Source organism: Haemaphysalis longicornis, unplaced genomic scaffold, assembly GCF_048455015.1.
Source record: "Haemaphysalis longicornis isolate Haplotype H1 unplaced genomic scaffold, Haemaphysalis longicornis Haplotype H1 scaffold_3, whole genome shotgun sequence".
Lineage (NCBI taxonomy): Eukaryota > Metazoa > Arthropoda > Arachnida > Ixodida > Ixodidae > Haemaphysalis > Haemaphysalis longicornis.
In genome coordinates, this window is record NW_027526335.1 from 103,419,486 (window position 1) to 103,438,654 (window position 19,169).

Genomic DNA, 19,169 nt, shown 5'->3' on the forward strand with positions numbered 1-19,169 from the left:
AAATATCGGGCGCAAAAGGCTAAGTATGATAGCAGATGATGACAATTCATTTTCTAAACCTACTATCTCTGGTCGCAACGACAAAAAGCCCTCGATGTTGCATCTGCGCGTAAAAGATCGCGGACGTACCGTGAAGTGCTCAGGTCAATATGAAATGCGCATTTGGGAATTCGAAGGCAAAATGTTATCTTAAACGTATAATTTACCGCACATTGGTCCTAGAAAGCAGCCCAGTACAAAATTTGCATTGATTGATTGATTGATTGATTGATTGATTGATTGATTGATTGATTGATTGATTGATTGATTGATTGATTGATTGATTGATTGATTGATTGATTGATTGATTGATTGATTTTGGCGTTTAACGCGCCGACGCTACAAAGGCGATGAGGTGCGCCGCACTGGAGGCTCCGGATTAATTGTGTCCGCCTTAACCTGCGCCGAAATCTCGAACACACAGGCAGCACAAAATTACATACGTATCATTACCGGATTGGTGAGAGAAACAACAGTGATATAATATTTAGAAGCTGTTCTGACGCCCCTATATTGCTATTTCAGTGAAATTTTGTCTTATTTGGGACTCGAATCCTCATATGCTGTCGCAGCTTCGACAAATGTTAGCTAGTAGTTCAGTAAAAGGTTGCAACAATTATTTTTCTCAAAGGGGCTTCGTATTGACTGTTTTCTTTCTACTGAACTCCGTCTCTCAGCTATATACTGTACCGCGTTCACTTATCTTTATATCTGTTCCGAAAGAGAACTACATACAGTAACAAAAAATATCTGTTTTGTTGAGGAAACATGGTTAGTCTGGAAATTTGCTAATTACGGAGCAGTTAGTGACGCGGTTTGGGCACAACTCTTGCTAGACAAAATTACAGTGTCATAAGGGACGTAGCAACGGCTTCTGTATATGAGTATAATTGGTAAGGATGGACCGATTTTCACTTAGTGCACCGATCATTATACGGTAAGAAATCCATCCATCCAATATGGGGAATATATCAATCAATTACCTGAAAGCGCGACACAACTTAGTTGGCTTTTTGTGATAAAACGTGTTCTCAAATATATATTTTAGTCGCCATGTCACTTGTTAGACAGGCTAGGCTCTTATCTGGCTTTAGGCATTTGTTGCACATTTTTCGGTTGCACGCATTTCACCAACATAGAGATTGCATTTCCGCTTTGCGAGGACTGCATTAAGTATATAGCTGTGTAAAACTGGCTTTCTCTCTTCAACCTGTAAATATGAATTCTTTCGTCTGTTTGAACAGTCCTGAAAATAAAATCAGTTAATAAGGACCTTTAGGATGGCTCCTTACTGTTTGTGTTTTTTTCCCGTGGTTATACCGCGAGATTCAAGTTATGAGCTTCAGAACAGCACCATAAACAGTTGGGATAGAGTTGACGATAACCCGTAAGCTGAGTAGGCGGGTTTTCAGCTCCATATTCAGCCAATAAAAGTAATTCGATCTGTTTACCCGTTTTATGCTCCCGTCCTGCCTTTTTATTTCGCCATAGACAGCCAGATACTTCTGACTGAGGAGACTGACTTCGAGAATAGTTCTCTTCTGCAGTAACGTTCGGTTCATTTCCATCTTGTCACGTTTGAAGTAGCGGTTTTGTGTGCCCGGACCCAGTTTCCGACTTCCGAGGTCACAATTTCTTGCAGTGTCAACGGATATCGGTTAGTACTGCGTGCTCTACATGTAAGAAACAAGGCGGGGAATAAACGAAGGTACCTCTATTCTGACTTTCTTTTCCCTTGGAGTAGCTATTCTCTTGAGCCTATAAGCCTCACCCAAAAATGCTAGCGTCAAGTGTTACTGTTACACTAGTTTCAGTACTTATAACTGAAGTCCGTTTTAATTTCAGTAAAACTTAATATTTCCAGATTTTTGCTGCTTCTTTAGTTAAATCTTACTATTTCCTAAACACTTCTTCCTAATTTGTCTCTGAAAGCTTGCCCTTACCTGAAATGTGATTTTCTCGGGGTAGATAAAAATACGCTTAATGTATGCAGCTTCGAATCTATCCCAAAACGTAAACTAAAAACGCAACTAACGAATTATTTCAAGATTACAAAGTTGTTTTAGTTCATTAGTCGCCTACGAAAACTTGTCGGTAAGTGAGTTTCACCGGTGCGCACTTGAGGAGAAAGATCGAAACACAAGCAAAAAAGCTTTAAGCAAATTACATGCCTTCAAACTAGCTTATCGTGAATTCCCTGGTCCCTTTATATTTAATGACAAAATAACGCGGCTTTCAGCCCTAAGGTGAGGCGGTGAGTCAGTAACCTAGTTTTCACTCTCTCAGTATATCTTTGGTGAATGTCACCTATGGAAATATTTTTAAAGTGATATTCTTCATCTAAAGGGGGGTTAGCAAAGGTATGTGCGTCTTCGTGTCCCTCTGTCCTCAAAAAGCCAAAAGCGCACTGCAGGGAATCCAACTTCATCATGAAGGCTAACTTTGAAGAAAAGCCAACATGTCAGCTGATGCAAAGGATACAGCCAAGGGACCCGGTGCGCGCGTCCGTATCCATATTGGCTACACCGTCACGAGATTCCGTGGAGTTCTGCAGAAGGCCATGACAAGGTCACTGCTTGGAGATCACTGGCTCGATACGTTCTCCTTGTGGGAAAGAGGAGAAGGGCTGCTGCAAATCATCAAGGACCGACGGAAAGACAAAACGTAATAGGGACGTTACTGGAAGTGATGACGCTACTTTCAGTGACGCCAAGGCTTGTAACTTAAGTGTCATGCAGTGAAGTAGTAGATGGGACGAGGCGGGTTCATTCTGTGTTCGGAGAGGGATTGAAACAATCAGATGACGCACCTAAAAGTTCACGTTGAAATTGCAACCCGTGAGGATGTATCATTACAACATTAAGAACGCAGAGACCTCCTGACATACCAGAAGCGACGCTTGAGTTACCTGCGAATAGGATGGGGCCATCGCCAGGTCAGTAAGAATGAGGGAACAGGGCGATGACATTGAGTTGACATACAATAAACGGCTGTTGGAGACTGCTTGAAGACGGCTGTTGGAAATTAGGAATGTGCTTGGCAACAGTAACCGGTGACTTTCTTTCGGTTTTCACCGGACTCAAAACGCACTATATCTTCGAAGTATTATTTTCTAACCGATTAAATTACAACTTGGTCTTATGAAAGATTGTAATCAGAGGCTGATTTTTTTCCAGTCCATGTTTTTTTTTTTTTCAAATTTCCTCCCAACATTTATTCCACCCATTTAGATATCTAGAATAGCTTAAAACAAGGAGCTCCAGGTCATATATAGAAGACCAATGAACTTTTCCCGATCTTCACTTGGTCCTGCTCAAAATTTGCGAATGAGCGAAAATTTGGTATTGCGAAAAATGTTGACAGAAATTCTTCGAGTACTGCGTAGCTCTAAAACTCAAATTATGCCAAGACGTATGTTTTTTTTTTTTTTTACTGTGGAACCAAAAGAACACACTGCATTATACGTCATCTTCCCTATCCACACAGAACTGAAACAAAAAGTAAGAAGCGCTCCATTTCTTACGGCTGCCTTTCAGTGCATGCCAGTCGCAGAGAAATCGTAATTTATTTTTACGTCACATAATGTCAGTACACGAGCCGAACAGTCAGCGCAGCACGACGCTTAATAAAAGAGAGCCACCACCCGGTGTTTAAATTACCCTGACAAATAATCTCCTAAAACACACTCCCACACACATCCTAAAACATGCTTCTTGCGGTGCTAGTGTCAGACCGACTGTGCTGGACAGGTTGTCAAATGAAACTCCAGACCAATAGGGGCTGACCAATGGTCCCATCATTTTTTGTCTTCGAGCTCCCGTGCCCTGAGAGATCTAAAGAAAGCGAACGCGCGCACACACGTACACACAAGCACGCACGGACATGCACTAACACTAAAGCAAACCCAACGAGGTCGTACATGGAGGCTCATTCATTTAATGGGCATCGACTTCACGCAGTTCCTCAAGCATGGGAGGACCTTCCTGGTGAATGGAGAGGGGATAGGCGTGTACGTCGGGGAAATCAAGTATACCGTAGGCAGTGCGGTCCGCCTACGTCTATCGCTCGTGGTTCCCCTCTAGAACACCCGCACACTGCTATCCGCCAAGCAGGATATAAGGAGGCGACAGCTTCGATCCGATAACTCGCCACCCATCAACTCTCCCGGCACTGTCGCCGCACTTTTGAAACGTGCCGTACGCACTAAGAAGGCACAACGTCGTCGACGGAGAACTCGCAATATGAGGGAAGAGTATCGCGAGAACGAATGAAATACCACAAAAGTGGGGATAAAAGGCGACGTTGGTTTGCTTTGGGCCAATTGCGTTTGATGTCTATACGCTTTCTCGGGCCGGGTGTGTCCTAGCGGGGCTCGTCAGCGACAGGGCCGTTCCATTCTTCTCAGTGCCAAGTGACTTTGATGGATGACCGTGCGAAGTGCTCACGAACAAAATCGCAAGCGCCCAGCGCCTGCCAGTTCGGCGGCAAAGTGCGCCGCGGCGCGTCAGGCCGAAGAGAAAAGTGCGGAATGGCTGATAGAGGAGTAAGCACGGCACGTCGGAAGCGGAGAGCACTGCTGGAACCACTGCGGGCTTTCACAGGATGAGGATATCCCCGACGTCGAGAGAGATAGAGCGGGAGATGGAGCCGAGTCAGATGAGCGCAGAGATAAGGAAGACGGACGGACTTGCAGGGCATTGTGTTAACGACGGCATAAAAGGTGGCTTTAACGCGAAATAAAGAACTTCGCTCGTGGGTGATACATAGTGATTTTCCACCCGAAAGATAGGCCGTATTTTCTAGTATTTTTTTCAATCCCTCGAAACTCCATCAGAGTGGCGAGGGGCTCTGGAATACCGTATACTGGAGGACCGGCGTTACTCTTATCAACAAACTCTCTCTACCCCTTTATGCAATTACGTAACCCGCTTAACGCAGTTGTTATACTAGTTTGCCCTCCGTGAATTTTCAGCAAGAGAGAAGCGTGCAACCCTATAATTTTACCTGCTTGAGAATGGCTGAGTAAACGTGCCTCAAAAATATAGCGGTTGGCCCTCCCGTAGTAAGTAGCCGATTGCGTAAGGTAACAATAAAACAACACACCATGATTATAGCTAGGGCGTATTCTCATCAAAATATCGATTCGCCGTCATCCAATTCGTCACCATGCATAACTATACCCCCCAAATGTCGTCGGGACATCCTGCAGCCACCCTGAAGTTCTCATTATCCCAACAGCAAATCACACGCACATACATACCTCGACACTACGGGCAGCCTTCCCTCTTCCCTCACCCTCAAGACAGCCAACACTCACGTTGCCGCTGAGGCCGCCATTGCTCTAGCGTCCCACACTGACCTCAAATGCGTCACTGTTCTTAGTGACTCATAATCAGGATGTCGCCGCGGCCAGATGTGCCGCATCCCTGCCGCTGACCTCAAGATTGTTAGGCAACGACCCATCGTGCCCAACATTCCCATTGTGGGGACTCCGTATCTTGCTTCCCCTCCCAGAGAATGAGGCAGCTCTTCGTCCGCGCGCTCGTAGCCCGGGCATTTTTGAGAGCTGGTGACTCGGACGACCATACACGACGTCATTTCTCGATACCTTCTCGATACCAGGACCTTCTGGCTCATCATCGGCGTAAAAGACGTACTTTGCATCTCCCTCATCCGAAGCTAGACAAGAATCGGGAAATAGTGCTTCGAGGAATCCGGACCAATACCTTTCCGCCCGGAATTCGACTGCATTATAGTTATCCCTCCCAATTATCCCCAACATAAAAATTATGCTCATCTCCTTGCCCCCTGTACCATATGGCATAAGAGGGCTTTCACGCCCCAAATTTTCCGGCTCTCCCAATCCCGAGCTGACCAGCTCCCACCTAGAGGATGAGCTGCAGCCAATATTCAGGGCGCATCTGGCTGCACGTACTTACAGGACATCCTGGACTGAGATCACCCTCCGCTCGTGTGAACGGCTGCATCTCCTCTTCTGCTCAAAATAAACATTTAATCCTGTTCCTCCTAGGGCTCCTGCTCCTCCTCATTATCAAATTGAATATTCGTCGCTCATTTTTTTCACACGAATAAAACGCTCTCTAGCGTAATGTATTGGAAATTTAGTTTTCCATAGGAAAGGGGAGCTGGTGAATGTTTTTAATGTACCTAGCGCAAGCATTTTTATGCTCAATGAATCACGTCCTACAGAAATTTCTGTGATACAGCTTACGGAATCCAGAAGGCACAAGCATGCCCGTGTTACGACCGTTACGGGATATTTGCGTATTGACTCATTTTTAAAAGTAGTTTTATTTTGCGCGCATAAATTAATAATTCTAGAATATGGAAAGGTAAACTTGACAGCGAGGAATTGTAGTTAGCTGAAGTTGTTCGCTTTTTAACTGAGATTGATTGATTGATTGATTGATTGATTGATTGATTGATTGATTGATTGATTGATTGATTGATTGATTGATTGATTGATTGATTGATTGATTGATTGATTGATTGATTGATTGATTGATTGATTGATTGATATTTGCTATACCATACATCATAAATGCAGTCATCCATTTCCTTCAGCTGGCGCTATAAGGCAATGTACATAGCTACGGTACAGAATATTCGAAGACGCAGGTGTTATTTCCTTTATGCCTTTCGAGAAAGGTGGCGGCGCCGCACATATTGCTCCGGCCCGTCAGGTCCGGCCCCGTACACCCCATCAATATTGTCAATAAAAGCACTCCAGCCACAACTTCTTTTCCCCCTACGAAACCTAAACAAGCATAAATTTAAATCTTAAAGATTGCCCCTTCACCCGGTAATCCATCGAAGGCCGCTTTGGCAGCTGATCATTAGTTATTCATGAGTTGTTTAAGTGCGTTTTTTTCAAGCGGCATCACGTATGTATAAGCGTTATACGAAAAAAAAAATAGGCCAGAGTGCATTAAAAAGAAGCAGCACCGTGCGCTGCGAGACATCAAGCATTTATCAGAGGGCGTGTCCAGAGATGAAGACGACGTAGGGGAATAATCTTCTCTTAGCGCTTGATCTCGCTGTTGAAAAATGCTATTTGCGCTAACACACGGCAGAAATTCGTAACAACTACTTTGGCATTGAAGCGAACAAAGATGAGATTGCAGAATTCAATTTATTGTAAGATATTAAGCTCCAGGGCGTAGATTAAAGTTTAGGTACGTCTGACAAACTTCTGTCTACCTGCATTAAAAATTTGTCAAGGAAAGGGCTTATAAACGTGCCCTAAATGCAATCTCGGCGCCGACTACACGTGTGAAAACGAATCAAACGTACTGACGTGTTCATCATTGTCGCAGCAGATTTTTTCTGGGGCTCTTAATATATATTCATAATTCCACCCTACGTCTTCATCTGCGGAGTAATGGTGCATGGGTATGTCTAAGCGTTTTGTGTGCGTGTATTTGCCGTCTGCGCGCCCGCCTGTGGGCTAGAGTGCGTTAATGTGTGGGATTGCGAATGTGTGCGTGGAAGTACCTGTTGATCCACGTGTTCACCCAAGTAAGTTTGTGCGCATACAAGTGGGCATGTGTTCAAGTTTGTGGGCGTGTAGGTGCCTACTTGTAATGAGAGAGAGGGAGAAATCATGCGCTCCTCTTACGCATTAGTTAACACTTAACTAGTTAAATTATCTATAAATGTGCACTACGCAGTCATCAGGTAGTTAACGCTCGCTTTTCATTGAACTTTGTCGCCATCCTTGAATCGTTATTGTCGTTTGTGTCCTACTTTGTTTGGTGATCTTCTCCATACTTACGCTTACCATTCAACGCGATGTGGACACCGCTAACTTATTTCGCGCGTCCAACAATCTGCGGTCACTACTACCGCGCATGAGGTGGCGGTATTTCCATGATGGCATGTTGGCGGAAACTGCAGTGTTTTGGACTGGTACGGGTAAACCAAGAATTATAGAATTCTGCTGCCTATCACGTTGTAAGGTACTTCGAAAGTATTTGTGGCCGCGGCGAAATAAAATTCAGATGACAGTAATTTCGTTCGCCCGCGTGAGATTTAGGTTGCGAGCATTGCCAATAACAGCCTATGATGCGAGCGTAACCATGAATGTTGGGATCAGAAGGCGTAATGTAGGAGGTTTTCAAAAAAAAATATTCTTCGGGCATTTGATAAGTCTGCTTACGTGGTTTGAAAGGGAAAGCCTGGCGATACTTATTAACAGGCCATTTACTGCTACGCCTGATTTGCGTAACTTTCGTTTCTTTGTCCTTTGGCGCTAACTACTTTAACCGACTTCTGTTCCGCTACACCATGTACGCGCCTCTTCACCTGGTTGCCTCGTCTTCCGGCGCGAATAACGTCCGTAAGCAGACTGGCACAAATTGAACAACATCCTATATGCAGGAAATCGTTCCTGAATAGGGGTTCTGTTACTACCATTACAGACGCCCCAAAACGTTACAGTTGTAGCCGCAAAAGGGCACCGTGTGCGAGCTAGCGTTAGCTGCTTGTGTAGGCGTCCAGTGGTTATTGCATTTTAACGCAGTGATTTATCTCTTAAAATAGGTACGAAAAGGAACGAAGACATGAAGAAACGACGGGATGAGCGTCGGTTCCTCGTGTCTTCGTTTCTTTTTGCGCTGTAGCTATTTTAATGTGAATCTTCAAATCGGTTAACAGTACACCCCGTAAAGTTTAGCCCTGTTTGTTTTAGTTGCAGATACGTTATGCAGGACATAAAAAAATGATCCCCTTCACTATCGTTTTTGTCGCCGCGCCAGTTTCGGGAGGGAATAAAAGTCCGGGGGACTCCTGGTCTTCTCATGACGCCTGAGCATTACTTTTCTTTTGTAAATGCATATGCGTGGGCGGCTGTACTTATATCGACGGCAATGGGAATTAGCGAATTGGCCGTGAGTCCTCGACGACGGCTGGCATCGTTACTCCCCAAACCACATGAGCGGGTATGTGGGTTGACATGTTGAAGTGGCGGCCGAATGGAAAGGCAAATTGACCGCGACCTCCTCACGGCAGCTCTCATCGTCATTGGCGACGTGAGCTGGAACGGGTACCCTGGAGCGGGTATGTGAGAATCGTGGCTGGATATGTTGGCGTCGCAGCCAAACCTGATTTTATAAATCGCCCATGAGCTTCTGACGGCTGCTGCTGTCGTCACTGGTCAACCCACCTTAGCAGGTATGTTGCTAGACCTATATTCAAGCTTAACCTAAGGTATCTTAGTAACGACTTGCCAGCCAACGTTACATTCACTGTACGTCAAATTTTATGGTCGGTGGCGTGATACCTCAACACGTAACGGTAGCCTTGACGTCGGGCCATCGCATACCCCATTTGTAGACATCAAACCGAAATGTCCATACTGCCGGCAAGTCGTCAAGGCTGATTTGCACCACCTGGCCTGGATATGCCCCAAATTTTCTCGATAACGGAATTTACCTTCCCCACTCTAGATGCCTCAACCCCTACCCATCCCCTTACATATATGAACACACCATTAACCTTGTCATACAGTTCGCCACTAAGAGCGTTCTAGAACGAGTTATATAACGATGGCCTACGCTTGTGAATAAAGGAGGAGGAGGCTGAGGAGTAATACTTTTATTGAGATTCGAAAAGTCCTGTGGGTTGAGCCCTCAGTCCAGGGCGCCATTGGAGCAACCCGCCGTCTTCGCCCGTTCGATCACCTGTAGCTGTTTGCTGAAGCAAGAGCTATAAAGTTGTCTCTCCCACTGCTCTCGGAGGGGGGGGGGGGGGGTTGGGACAGGTCGATGGCGGGTTATTTGGCTCTCCTACATCATGTGGTAAAGCCTAAAAGGGACGCCGCAGTGTGTGCACATGGGGTCGTACAGGGTGGGGTTTATACCGTGCAGTGTCGTACGATGTAGGTACGTGTTCGTCTGGAGTTGAAGAGCAGTCTTTGGGGGCATGGTTAGTTGTTCAGACACTGGAGGGTATTACCTTCGGCCCAGCCGGTAATGCCCTGTGATATCCTTGTGTGTGAGACGGAGGTATCCTGTCCTTTAGTCACCCGGCCTCCTCGATTATCTGTCCCGGATCGTCCGCGGACCAACCGAGATATGATCCGCGGCTCGATTTTCTCATGTATTCTTATGGGACTTCCGGTCCTAACGCAGTCCTCGGATTACCCGCGGACCATCCAAGGCTGGTAAATCGAGGAGGTCCAGTGCTGAGCAACCTTTGTGTTAAAAAAAATCATGTCGGCTCCCGACGATCCCGCACCCATGACGAAACCTTTGATCCACGAATTCTCCCCTCCTAACTTCCCCACAAGCACCCCGGCCTTCCCAATTTGAATAAAATATTTAACGACAACAACAACATTTTGCATCTCAATGGTTCTTCGCAACAAATGGGGACGTACAGCTGGCGCATACCCCCGATCGCTGTTCCATTGGGTGGTATGGTCGGCTAATACTCACGTTCAGTACCAATGAAAATTTCGTCGAGTGGTTTGCGGCCACGCGCAGCCAATGGAATTGTTATGGCAAGTACACGCAGCCGATGGTAGTTTAGATGGCAGGTTCTTTCCTTGCAACGGGGATCCGTGGACGCCGCCTTTCCCCCAAACTGAGCCAAGTAATGCGATGTTTACGCATAAAAGGGCTGCATTATCGAAATGCTAAAAATTCTCCCTCAGTGAGCAATGTTCCTTCTGTAATCGTGACTTGGAACCTTGAAACCTAAGAAAATAAAACCAAGGGGGTGAGGTGGCGGTAGGTGGGGGAGAGGGTTGTTCCTGACGTTTTCATTCAAAGTAACAAGACAGTCCTCGGCCGAACTCAAAAAATCCTCCATTTGACTGCAATATTTTCAGGTTGATTGTGGGGTTTACCGTGCCTACGCAACGCAGGCGATGAGGCACGCCGTAGTGGAGGGCTCCGGATTAATTTTGACCACCTGGGGATCTTTAACGTGCGCCGAAATCTAGTACACACGGGCATTTTTGCTTTTCGCCTCCATCAGGAAAGCGGCCGCCGCGGCCGGGAATCGAACCCGTGACCTCGTGCTCAGCAGCGCAACGCCTTAGCCACTGAGCCACCGCGGCGGGACTGCAATATTTTCATCCGCTGATAAATGCTCGCCATAAGTCAATCAGTAGAATTCCGTTTTTTTTTTTTTTTCATGAGGTGGTTCATTTCCACACAATCGCCTTGAAGAAACAGAGCTGCGGGTAGCGATATTTCATATCGGCGGTGCCAACTGTTTAGCATAGTATTGCTCACGCGGCAGTCTAACCGAGGCACAGACCAAGCTTTACGTCCTGTGGCTTGGTTTAAGGCGAAATTACTTTTGCACTTTCAGGTGGTAATTTTCGTTCGCGAAGTGATGCTGACGCTCCCGATGCAACAATTCTTGGCCCGCGTATCAGAATAACATTGCTAATTTTCCCTGTTTGCGCTAGCTAGCTAGCTGAGGCCAAATATTCTATTTGTCCCTGCTTACACGCCGGTAAGCACATGGTTATAAGGCAACGAATTCAATAAAATACAGACCACAACGTCCCCTCACATTTATGCTTTCTGTGATGACATTCCATTTTTAAACAATTTTCGCTATATGCCTTTACACGTAAAACTAACAGGACTATATCGAGAGAAGTCCCCATGGCAGCTGACGAAAATCTCAGGGGCCGTAATTTATTAGATTGCATTGATTTTGCGAGGACTCCGGCTACTATAAATATTGGAACAGATTTTTAATTACTGGTCTAGATTTCTTGCATAAGGGACATTAAACAACAAAAACCAATCGTTAAAATTTATGCACCTGCTCCCGCCTTTGCAGGGATATAATACACCTATGGGAATTCGTATTTATAATTTTGCCTTTTTGATAGGGTGCATGAAATCCGAGCAAACCGTGCAAAAAAAAAAAAAAACAATCGAGAGAGTTGGGTTAAATACTTATGAACACTGATAATCATCCGCTAGTATTGAAAGCAGAGGTGGAAGTGATGGCCCTCCCTTCGACTATCGAGCATGCTGCAATTTAAACAAAAGGGTATATTCACAGAGAAATATATCCAGACGTGTGTAAGTACACCCGATGCAATATTTGGTATTATGAGCTGTGCAAACGACTGCTGATCTCTTCAGTTCGAGTTACGCAGTGGACGAAATTCAGTTTCTACTGTCTCTACTTCCGAACATAAGTTCGGAAATGCGAACTAAAGTAATCGTGTTAGATTTTGTTGATGATGATATGATGAGTATCTTAGCTGATAAGAAGAGTTAGAGGTTGTAACTTCCTTTTGCTTAAAATATGCCGTGCCGGGCATTGAATAAGAAATTTATAAAGACCACGAGAACGGCAGCAAGTATTATAGTCATAATACTCCTAAAGCGTCAGCGATGTCTGAAAGGAATCCAACTTAATATCTACGACATTAACGCAACGTACAACAGCAATAAATACCCTAAAACAGTTAATCACAAGTGTAAAACAAGAATTTAACGCAAAATATTGCTGCTGGGTGAGTTGGTGTAAATCCCTGAAAACATAATTAGTGTTTTATGACAATACGCGGGCCTTTAGTTTTCAATTGCTACTTATGTGCTCGACATTGACCCAACCTTATATTCTGTCCTAGAAAGTGCAGAACTCTTACAAGGTTTGTAATCGTTGCGCACTCAAATAAAAAGGGCAATAAAAGCCAATGATCTACTAGTCCTATGTAAAATTCGCACCCCAGCGTTAGTCGTAACTCCAGCGTACGGCGGCGTTAGTCCGGTTTGCGCATGCTTCCGTCCATCCCTGTGCCAGAAAATTAAGAAGAAAGCGATTCGCAAAAGTAGAAACAAAACCTACTAACACCTTGTATTTCGCATGGTTATACAAACACAAAAATTGAGAAATTTAAACCCGAAACTGACTGCTTCTTTTAGCGTACAAAGGCTCCGTTCAAAGCTCGTTCATGAAGCGTCCCATTACGTCATGTTTGAGCTCAGCGCGGCCGTATCTCTCCCTCAGTCCAATCATTGACGGCTCCCCGCTCGAGCAAGGGAACGTGAAAGTGCGTAGTAGTACTAATTTTCCCCTCGTCACCCTGTTCTCGGGCAAAGCGCGGACGAAGGCGAGAGACGGGTGGCCGGGAGGGTCACTCCATGGCGTATCGCTTGGTCCACTCCTTCGCGATGGCGTTGTACGCTTCCCGGTCCGCCTTGTAGACGGTGGCCACTTCGGGCACGAGGGGGTCCTCGGGGTTCGGGTCGCACATGAGCACCATGATGGACATCAGCACCGTCGCGATGGTCAGGGACGGGCACCACTGGGACTTGAGGGTGTCGAGGCAGATGTAGCCGTTGCTGTTGATGTTGGGGTGGTAGATCCGCGTGGTGAATTTCACCTCGGGAGGCTTGAACGGGTAGTCCTCGGGAAAGCGAATTTTCAGCTTGAACACTCCTGCGGGGAACAAAAAAATAAAGCGGGTCAAGATGGACAAATAGCGTAACTTTACGAGCGTTTTTTTTTATTTTCACAAAAGAAAAATCTAAATTGTAATCGGAAGTCACAAAGTTTTCTAAAATTGCGGATGATACGGTTAAACAACTGTTTCCGACACTGGAGTATCTGAAGCAGGAAAGCACCGAGATTTTTAATGCGATAACTATAAACGGCCCGTTGAGCACAACCGGCGGCGTCGGCGTAGTGCATGCCAAAGCAACGGCAACTGAATTCCCATTGGCTGCGACGCGCCATAGGGCACCATAGCTCATGCGGTAGAAGTAAAACAGAACAAAAAGGTGCGCAAGCTTTTGTTGAGGAAACGCCTGGGTACGCGAAGATTCACGTTGGAGACCGTAGAGTGCGGCAGTGGCAGCGGCTGTTCAGCTGCTGCTCTCTTAGCGCCGAGCTGCGCACTCTCACCACTTTGCTCCTCTCTCCCAGTGGCGCAGCAGTCATGAGCAGTTCATTTTAACACTCAGTGGCGTTCAATTACCCATCAGGTGCAGAAAACCAGTCTAGCGGTAACCCTCAATGCGACGTAACTATCTGCAACAGGAGAAATGCATATCCACGTGAAAGGCAGCTATATGCTTCCGATGGGCAGATATGTAACTTACACAGAAACTTCGTAGTTCAAGAAAATTTTGCTTTATGTCGATTGTTCTGTAAGGTTTCTGAAAAAGCACAAAGAATGAGTGCCGCCCGCACCACGCGTGTATACTAGGCTTGTGTCCGTGGTCTTCTGCGTTGCAGTTTGACAGATACGAACCAGCAATCACAAATTTCAATAATTCTATTCTTGGCTTTTAGCCCGGAAGCACTTCGAAAGTTATAATTACCGCTACCACAGAGCGAAACTGTGTCAGTCGGTAGTTACAACACATACCTCATTTAGTTCCTGCTATGTTTTCGGCTTAAGTGACCTCACTCAAGCCTGCAGACAATACACGCTCCGATAAAGAGAGAAACATCTTTTGCATGGGATTCTAACTTTTGTAATGGGCGTTGAGCAGCAATACGGGGATCGGCTACTTTCAGGGGCGAGGCTCCTTAAGGGCTGGGGCTGTTGGTGTCTCCTATCGTCGTCGTAATCATCGTCTCATGTAGTCACGGTATAAAACACCGGGAAACTCGTTTACGCCTCGCGATGGAACCACATGCGCACTAGAAATTACTCGGACACTCGTTTACGCCTCGCTCTGGAGCGCTTCGTAACGCGTACTAAAAAACACGGGAACGCTCGTTTACGCCTCGCGCTAGAGAGCTTCGCGCTTCAAAGACAAGAGACTTTTACAGCAAAGCGGTATACCTCTACCCCCAGCGGTTCCATCTCCGTTGGCAAAAACGCCGAGGCGCTAAGAATACACTCATACACTGCATGCCCCGCTCCTCCTCAGGTTTCACGTTAGTGAAGATAGCCCGGGATTTTTTATTTATTTTCAGTACTGAACGTGCTTGTCGGGAAAAAAAAGTTACAGGGCCCTTTAAGCTCCGCTCATAGTAATTTTCTTTGCAATATTCCTGCCAGCTAATACGCCCACACGTGATGACTCCCAATTTATGGTATTGCGCCTGGGACGCTTTTTTACAAAGTAATGGCGTTTTGACAGATGGAACTATGAGGAGCCGTTACGGAAACATGCCACGCAGACCAATTGTCATAAATTAGGTTCAGCCGGTTTTCTCTCATTGTACCGCAATCGTACATACGATTGGTGGGCTATTAAAAACAGTAGGAAAGTCAGCATTGAAAAAAGGTCCATCGGTGGAGCGGCAAAGTAGGAGCGACCGGAAAAAAAAAAAAAAAAAAAAAAACAGACGACGCAGGGTTCACTGACAGCCAGATTATTTTCGTGGTGCTACAAGAGTACTTGCAAAAGTATGTTTTTTGTTTGGGTGTGGTGCCACACAAGCCGTGAACGAGGACGTAGAGGATTATGAGCAGCTGTGGACCATTGGCGACGCGTTTGATGTCTATGGGCCGACGTGATGTAGCCTCGCTAGCGTTACGCCTCGTCCACGAACTCCTCACATTTTCCATCCGAATCACGAGCGAGAAGAAATGAGCTTTCCCACCGGCGACACGACGTGCCACAGCGAAGCATTTGCGAATGAGGCAGCGCCGCCACGTGGTTTCCTTTATCCAGGGGAAAAGTTTGGTCGAACAGCGTTTGTGACGCGAGTGTGCGAAAGAGTGTCCAGCTAGATATTCAACGTATGGTTAAATAAAGGATCTTGGGACACTCGTATAATTGCTGCCTCAAATCGCCTCAGTCTGTCACTAGGGGTCACGATAAGGTGACCTAGTATATAAGGGCAAAGAGCGAGCAAATCGTATTTCTCTCAAGCATTCACGGTAATTATCCCAAAAAAAAGACACATGCATGCGCGTAAACATTTATTTTGACCCTAGTGATTTTGATATTGGTGCCTAGTCATAAGTAAACTACTCAAAAGGCATATCCGAGTAGTGAAAAGCAGCAGTTCTCCAAATTGAATTTCCCCTTCTTTTCTGTCGTGTTAATGGGAACCCCGCGTATAGTCCAAACTGAAGCTTCGCCATTCCTCCACCTTCAGATAGTGGAATGGCCCATTTCTTTTTAGTCACTCCTGCATAACGGTGTTCACAGGTAATCTACTGGTCAACAGGGGGCGCTCAGGGTAAACAAGACGATGCTTGGAGTAATTCCAGCCGTAGGTGACAGAAGGGCTCTTTCCTGCTCACCTTTCTCGAATGGCGAGTCGTCGGGACCGACGATGGTTGCCTGCCAGTTGAACAGGTCGGCCGGGTCCACGGGTCCCGCGGAGCAATTTGTGGGCGGGTCGCGCATGATCTCCTTCAGCTCCCGTTGGATCTTGGCCAGGGCCGGCTTGCCCCCCGCGCCGGACATGGCTGCTCGCTGGCTAGCCGCGCTCCTCGCCGGCGAACAAGCGACCCGCCTCATCGGCCTCCAAGAGCATCCTCCGCTTCCCCGAGCACTGAGGACTTCGTACGCGGTCACCGCCCAGACTGGCCGCCTTCTGGTTGTCGTCATCTTCTTCATCGCCCATTATCTTTACGGCGCTGCGCAAACAAGAAGCCTAACACGGTTTTACTTTTTGAATGAGAAAAAAAGCACCAAGACCAGCAGGGAGGTGTGGAAAATATGAAAGGTTATAAACGAGATACATAGAAATACGTGATGAGAACGTCTTTGCAAACATTTCTACGCTATGCTGGATCTACGCTCATAAAGAGCAGTGTAGATGGTGCTAGCAATGAACTAACCTACAGTATATCGTACGGGCGTGTCCTCACCAATCCCAACACACATCCCAGACAATAAGCATAAGCGCTATAGAGCAGTTGGAGGCCACCGCCAGAGACTCAACGCAACCTTATTCAGCAGCCGATGGTGCCGATGGGGATCACGGGCTCCTGGCAGCCATCTGACGCAGAAGAGCCATTGAAGACTCAACTACCGCAGCATTCCTTTCGCAGTTTGGGCTTAATGACGTTTTTCGTCATCGTCGCATAGGTGTTGAAAGAGAAGAAATGGATTGCTGTAGTGCAGAGAGGCGCGTGGCGCTAAGCCTACCATGGTTGAAAACATCGTCTGTTAAGGAGAAGATATCATCGCGCTCTTCTGAAATGGGGGGCAGAAATGAGGCGTGTGATACTCATGCCGTTGGCGATCATGAAACTGGGCCTTTCAAATCATTCGTCACTCTCCTGAAAAACATTGCGCAGAGCTAGGCTGCGATTTCTGTTCCTCCGGGAGATGGTTATTGAATAAACAACCTTGACACCTGTCCAGGTTTCCTGAGTGAGAAAATGGGCCTCGTTGTCCAAGGACATCACTATTGTCATTGTCAGTTTTATCGTTGCCGTCCTTTTGATCGTGGACGGGGGTTACTCGACTTGGAATGCTTGAAAATAAACGTGACGAACAAGGTACTCGCCATGTTGGTTTTAAACTCAAAATAATCGGTCCATTTATTAGTAAGCTCGTAAAGAAGTGCGCGAAACGCGTCGAGAAGCGCTCTTGACAATTACAATTGCGCTGGGGGTGTTATTAAAGCTCTTACTGCATTACTGTAGCGCCTGACTAAACCTGATTGCTGTAGGTTGCGGCCCCCGCTAGGTCGATGCGTGCGCAATTATCCCCGCGTCACTTACTAGGCAATTTTTGCGAGGCAGCGCGGAATTAAGAGATGCCAGCTTGTACGTCACTTATGCAGACCGCTCATTTGTACTAGGAATCAAAGTATGCAAGCCTTTCGAGCTCATTGTTGAGACAATTGAATTGAAACTAGATATCGAAAATCCAACCCTGTCTACTGGATCCGGTAGGCTGGCCTCAGCAGACCGCTTACATGAGTCGCCATCACTCCACGTGTGGTCCCTGTTTCACCGGTAGAATTTCGGAGGATGCGTTATTCTTACTATCACGATTCTTGTATCTCTGAGTTCGTACGCAACCATGGCGAGCTACGTGCGATATGGCTGGATATGCGGGTAATGAAACATAAGTTTTAAAAGAAGGTGGTCTAGTCTCTAACATTGATTACAGAGCGTCTATTTTTGTTATGGAGCTTAACAATTTACTAATAAACATTCATAGCAAGTTCTCTAAAAATGTTTGGGTATAAGCACGTACCCCTCCGTCTAACGACGACGACGGTTGAATGCGAATCCTTATCGTGATGGATTCTTTAATTGGTCAATCCCATACGACGAGTATGTGCGACTCTGTAAGTACGCACAATTTTCTAGAACACCAACAGCAACTCTCTGGCGTGCACTTCATAGGCCTAACGTTTGGGCTTGGGGCGTACGGCACGATCGGTACCTGCTGTTTGGCGTTCGCTTCGACCGTATTGAAATGGACGATAATACAAAAAGTCTAATGGGCCAATCGGTTAGACACCGGCTTAATGATGCAAGGGGTCGAGGTTCGATTCCGGTCACGGGAAGTGTTTTTTTTTTCTTCACTCACCCACGATCATTCATCATCATCGTCAAAGAAAGTTGGCTTTCCTGTAATGCGCATTGACGTACAACGACAACAGTCAGGACACTAGAGCTTCGATTTGATAAGTTACCAGTATTTCTCGTGCTCGTGACGTTGACTTTCGTGCCTCCTTCTTGTCAATGCAGCATTCTAAATATTCGTCTCTTTCTGCATCCCTCCTCCTCCTTGCGCAGTTATCCGTTCGGCGTACGAAGTGACCACGTCGGATGTGTTCGTGATCCGTGGGAACACAGCCGCCCTACGCTGCGAGGTGCCGGCTTCAGTGCGGGACTTCATCCACGTCGTCTATTGGGAGACAGACGATGGACTCACGCTCCACAGCGGAACTCTAGAAGGTGAGTGACTTTATTGCACGGCCCAAGCGTGTACTTCCTAGAGAAAGGCTAGAGAAGGCGTGGGCGAGTTGTGCGTCAAGTTTCCTTGAAGCTGCGATTACAAGCTGTCTTTTCCTTAAACAACACCGTGTGATCTTCGGATGTTTGACGTCCAGCTCCATATTGTAACTGGCGAACATGTCATCTATAAATTTTTAACAATAGACTCACACTTGTTCGAGCTTGAAAAAGTATATGGCACCTTTCTGCACTACGTCTAACCGAGTTATCGCATTATTCACCTCAAACATTGAAT

At 46.3% G+C, this 19,169-nt stretch overlaps 2 protein-coding genes across 3 annotated transcripts in view; one reads left to right on the plus strand and one right to left on the minus strand.

The window, feature by feature from the left end:
* LOC144174972 (cell adhesion molecule Dscam1-like) overlaps window positions 1–19,169 on the plus strand; it is a 675,942-nt gene that overhangs the window by 362,552 nt on the left and 294,221 nt on the right. For both annotated transcript variants that reach the window (XM_077703965.1, XM_077703964.1), the window contains exon 3: window positions 18,713–18,874. In XM_077703965.1, coding sequence (XP_077560091.1) covers window positions 18,713–18,874 — 162 coding nt within the window. The remainder of the gene's footprint in view (window positions 1–18,712; window positions 18,875–19,169) is intronic.
* LOC144174973 (ubiquitin-conjugating enzyme E2 D4-like) lies at window positions 13,175–16,503 on the minus strand. The gene is made up of 2 exons (XM_077703966.1): window positions 16,250–16,503; window positions 13,175–13,479 (listed from the first exon to the last, which is right to left on the minus strand). The coding sequence occupies exons 1-2, from the start codon at window positions 16,467–16,469 to the stop codon at window positions 13,175–13,177; spliced, it is 525 nt and encodes a 174-aa protein (XP_077560092.1). The 5' UTR covers window positions 16,470–16,503.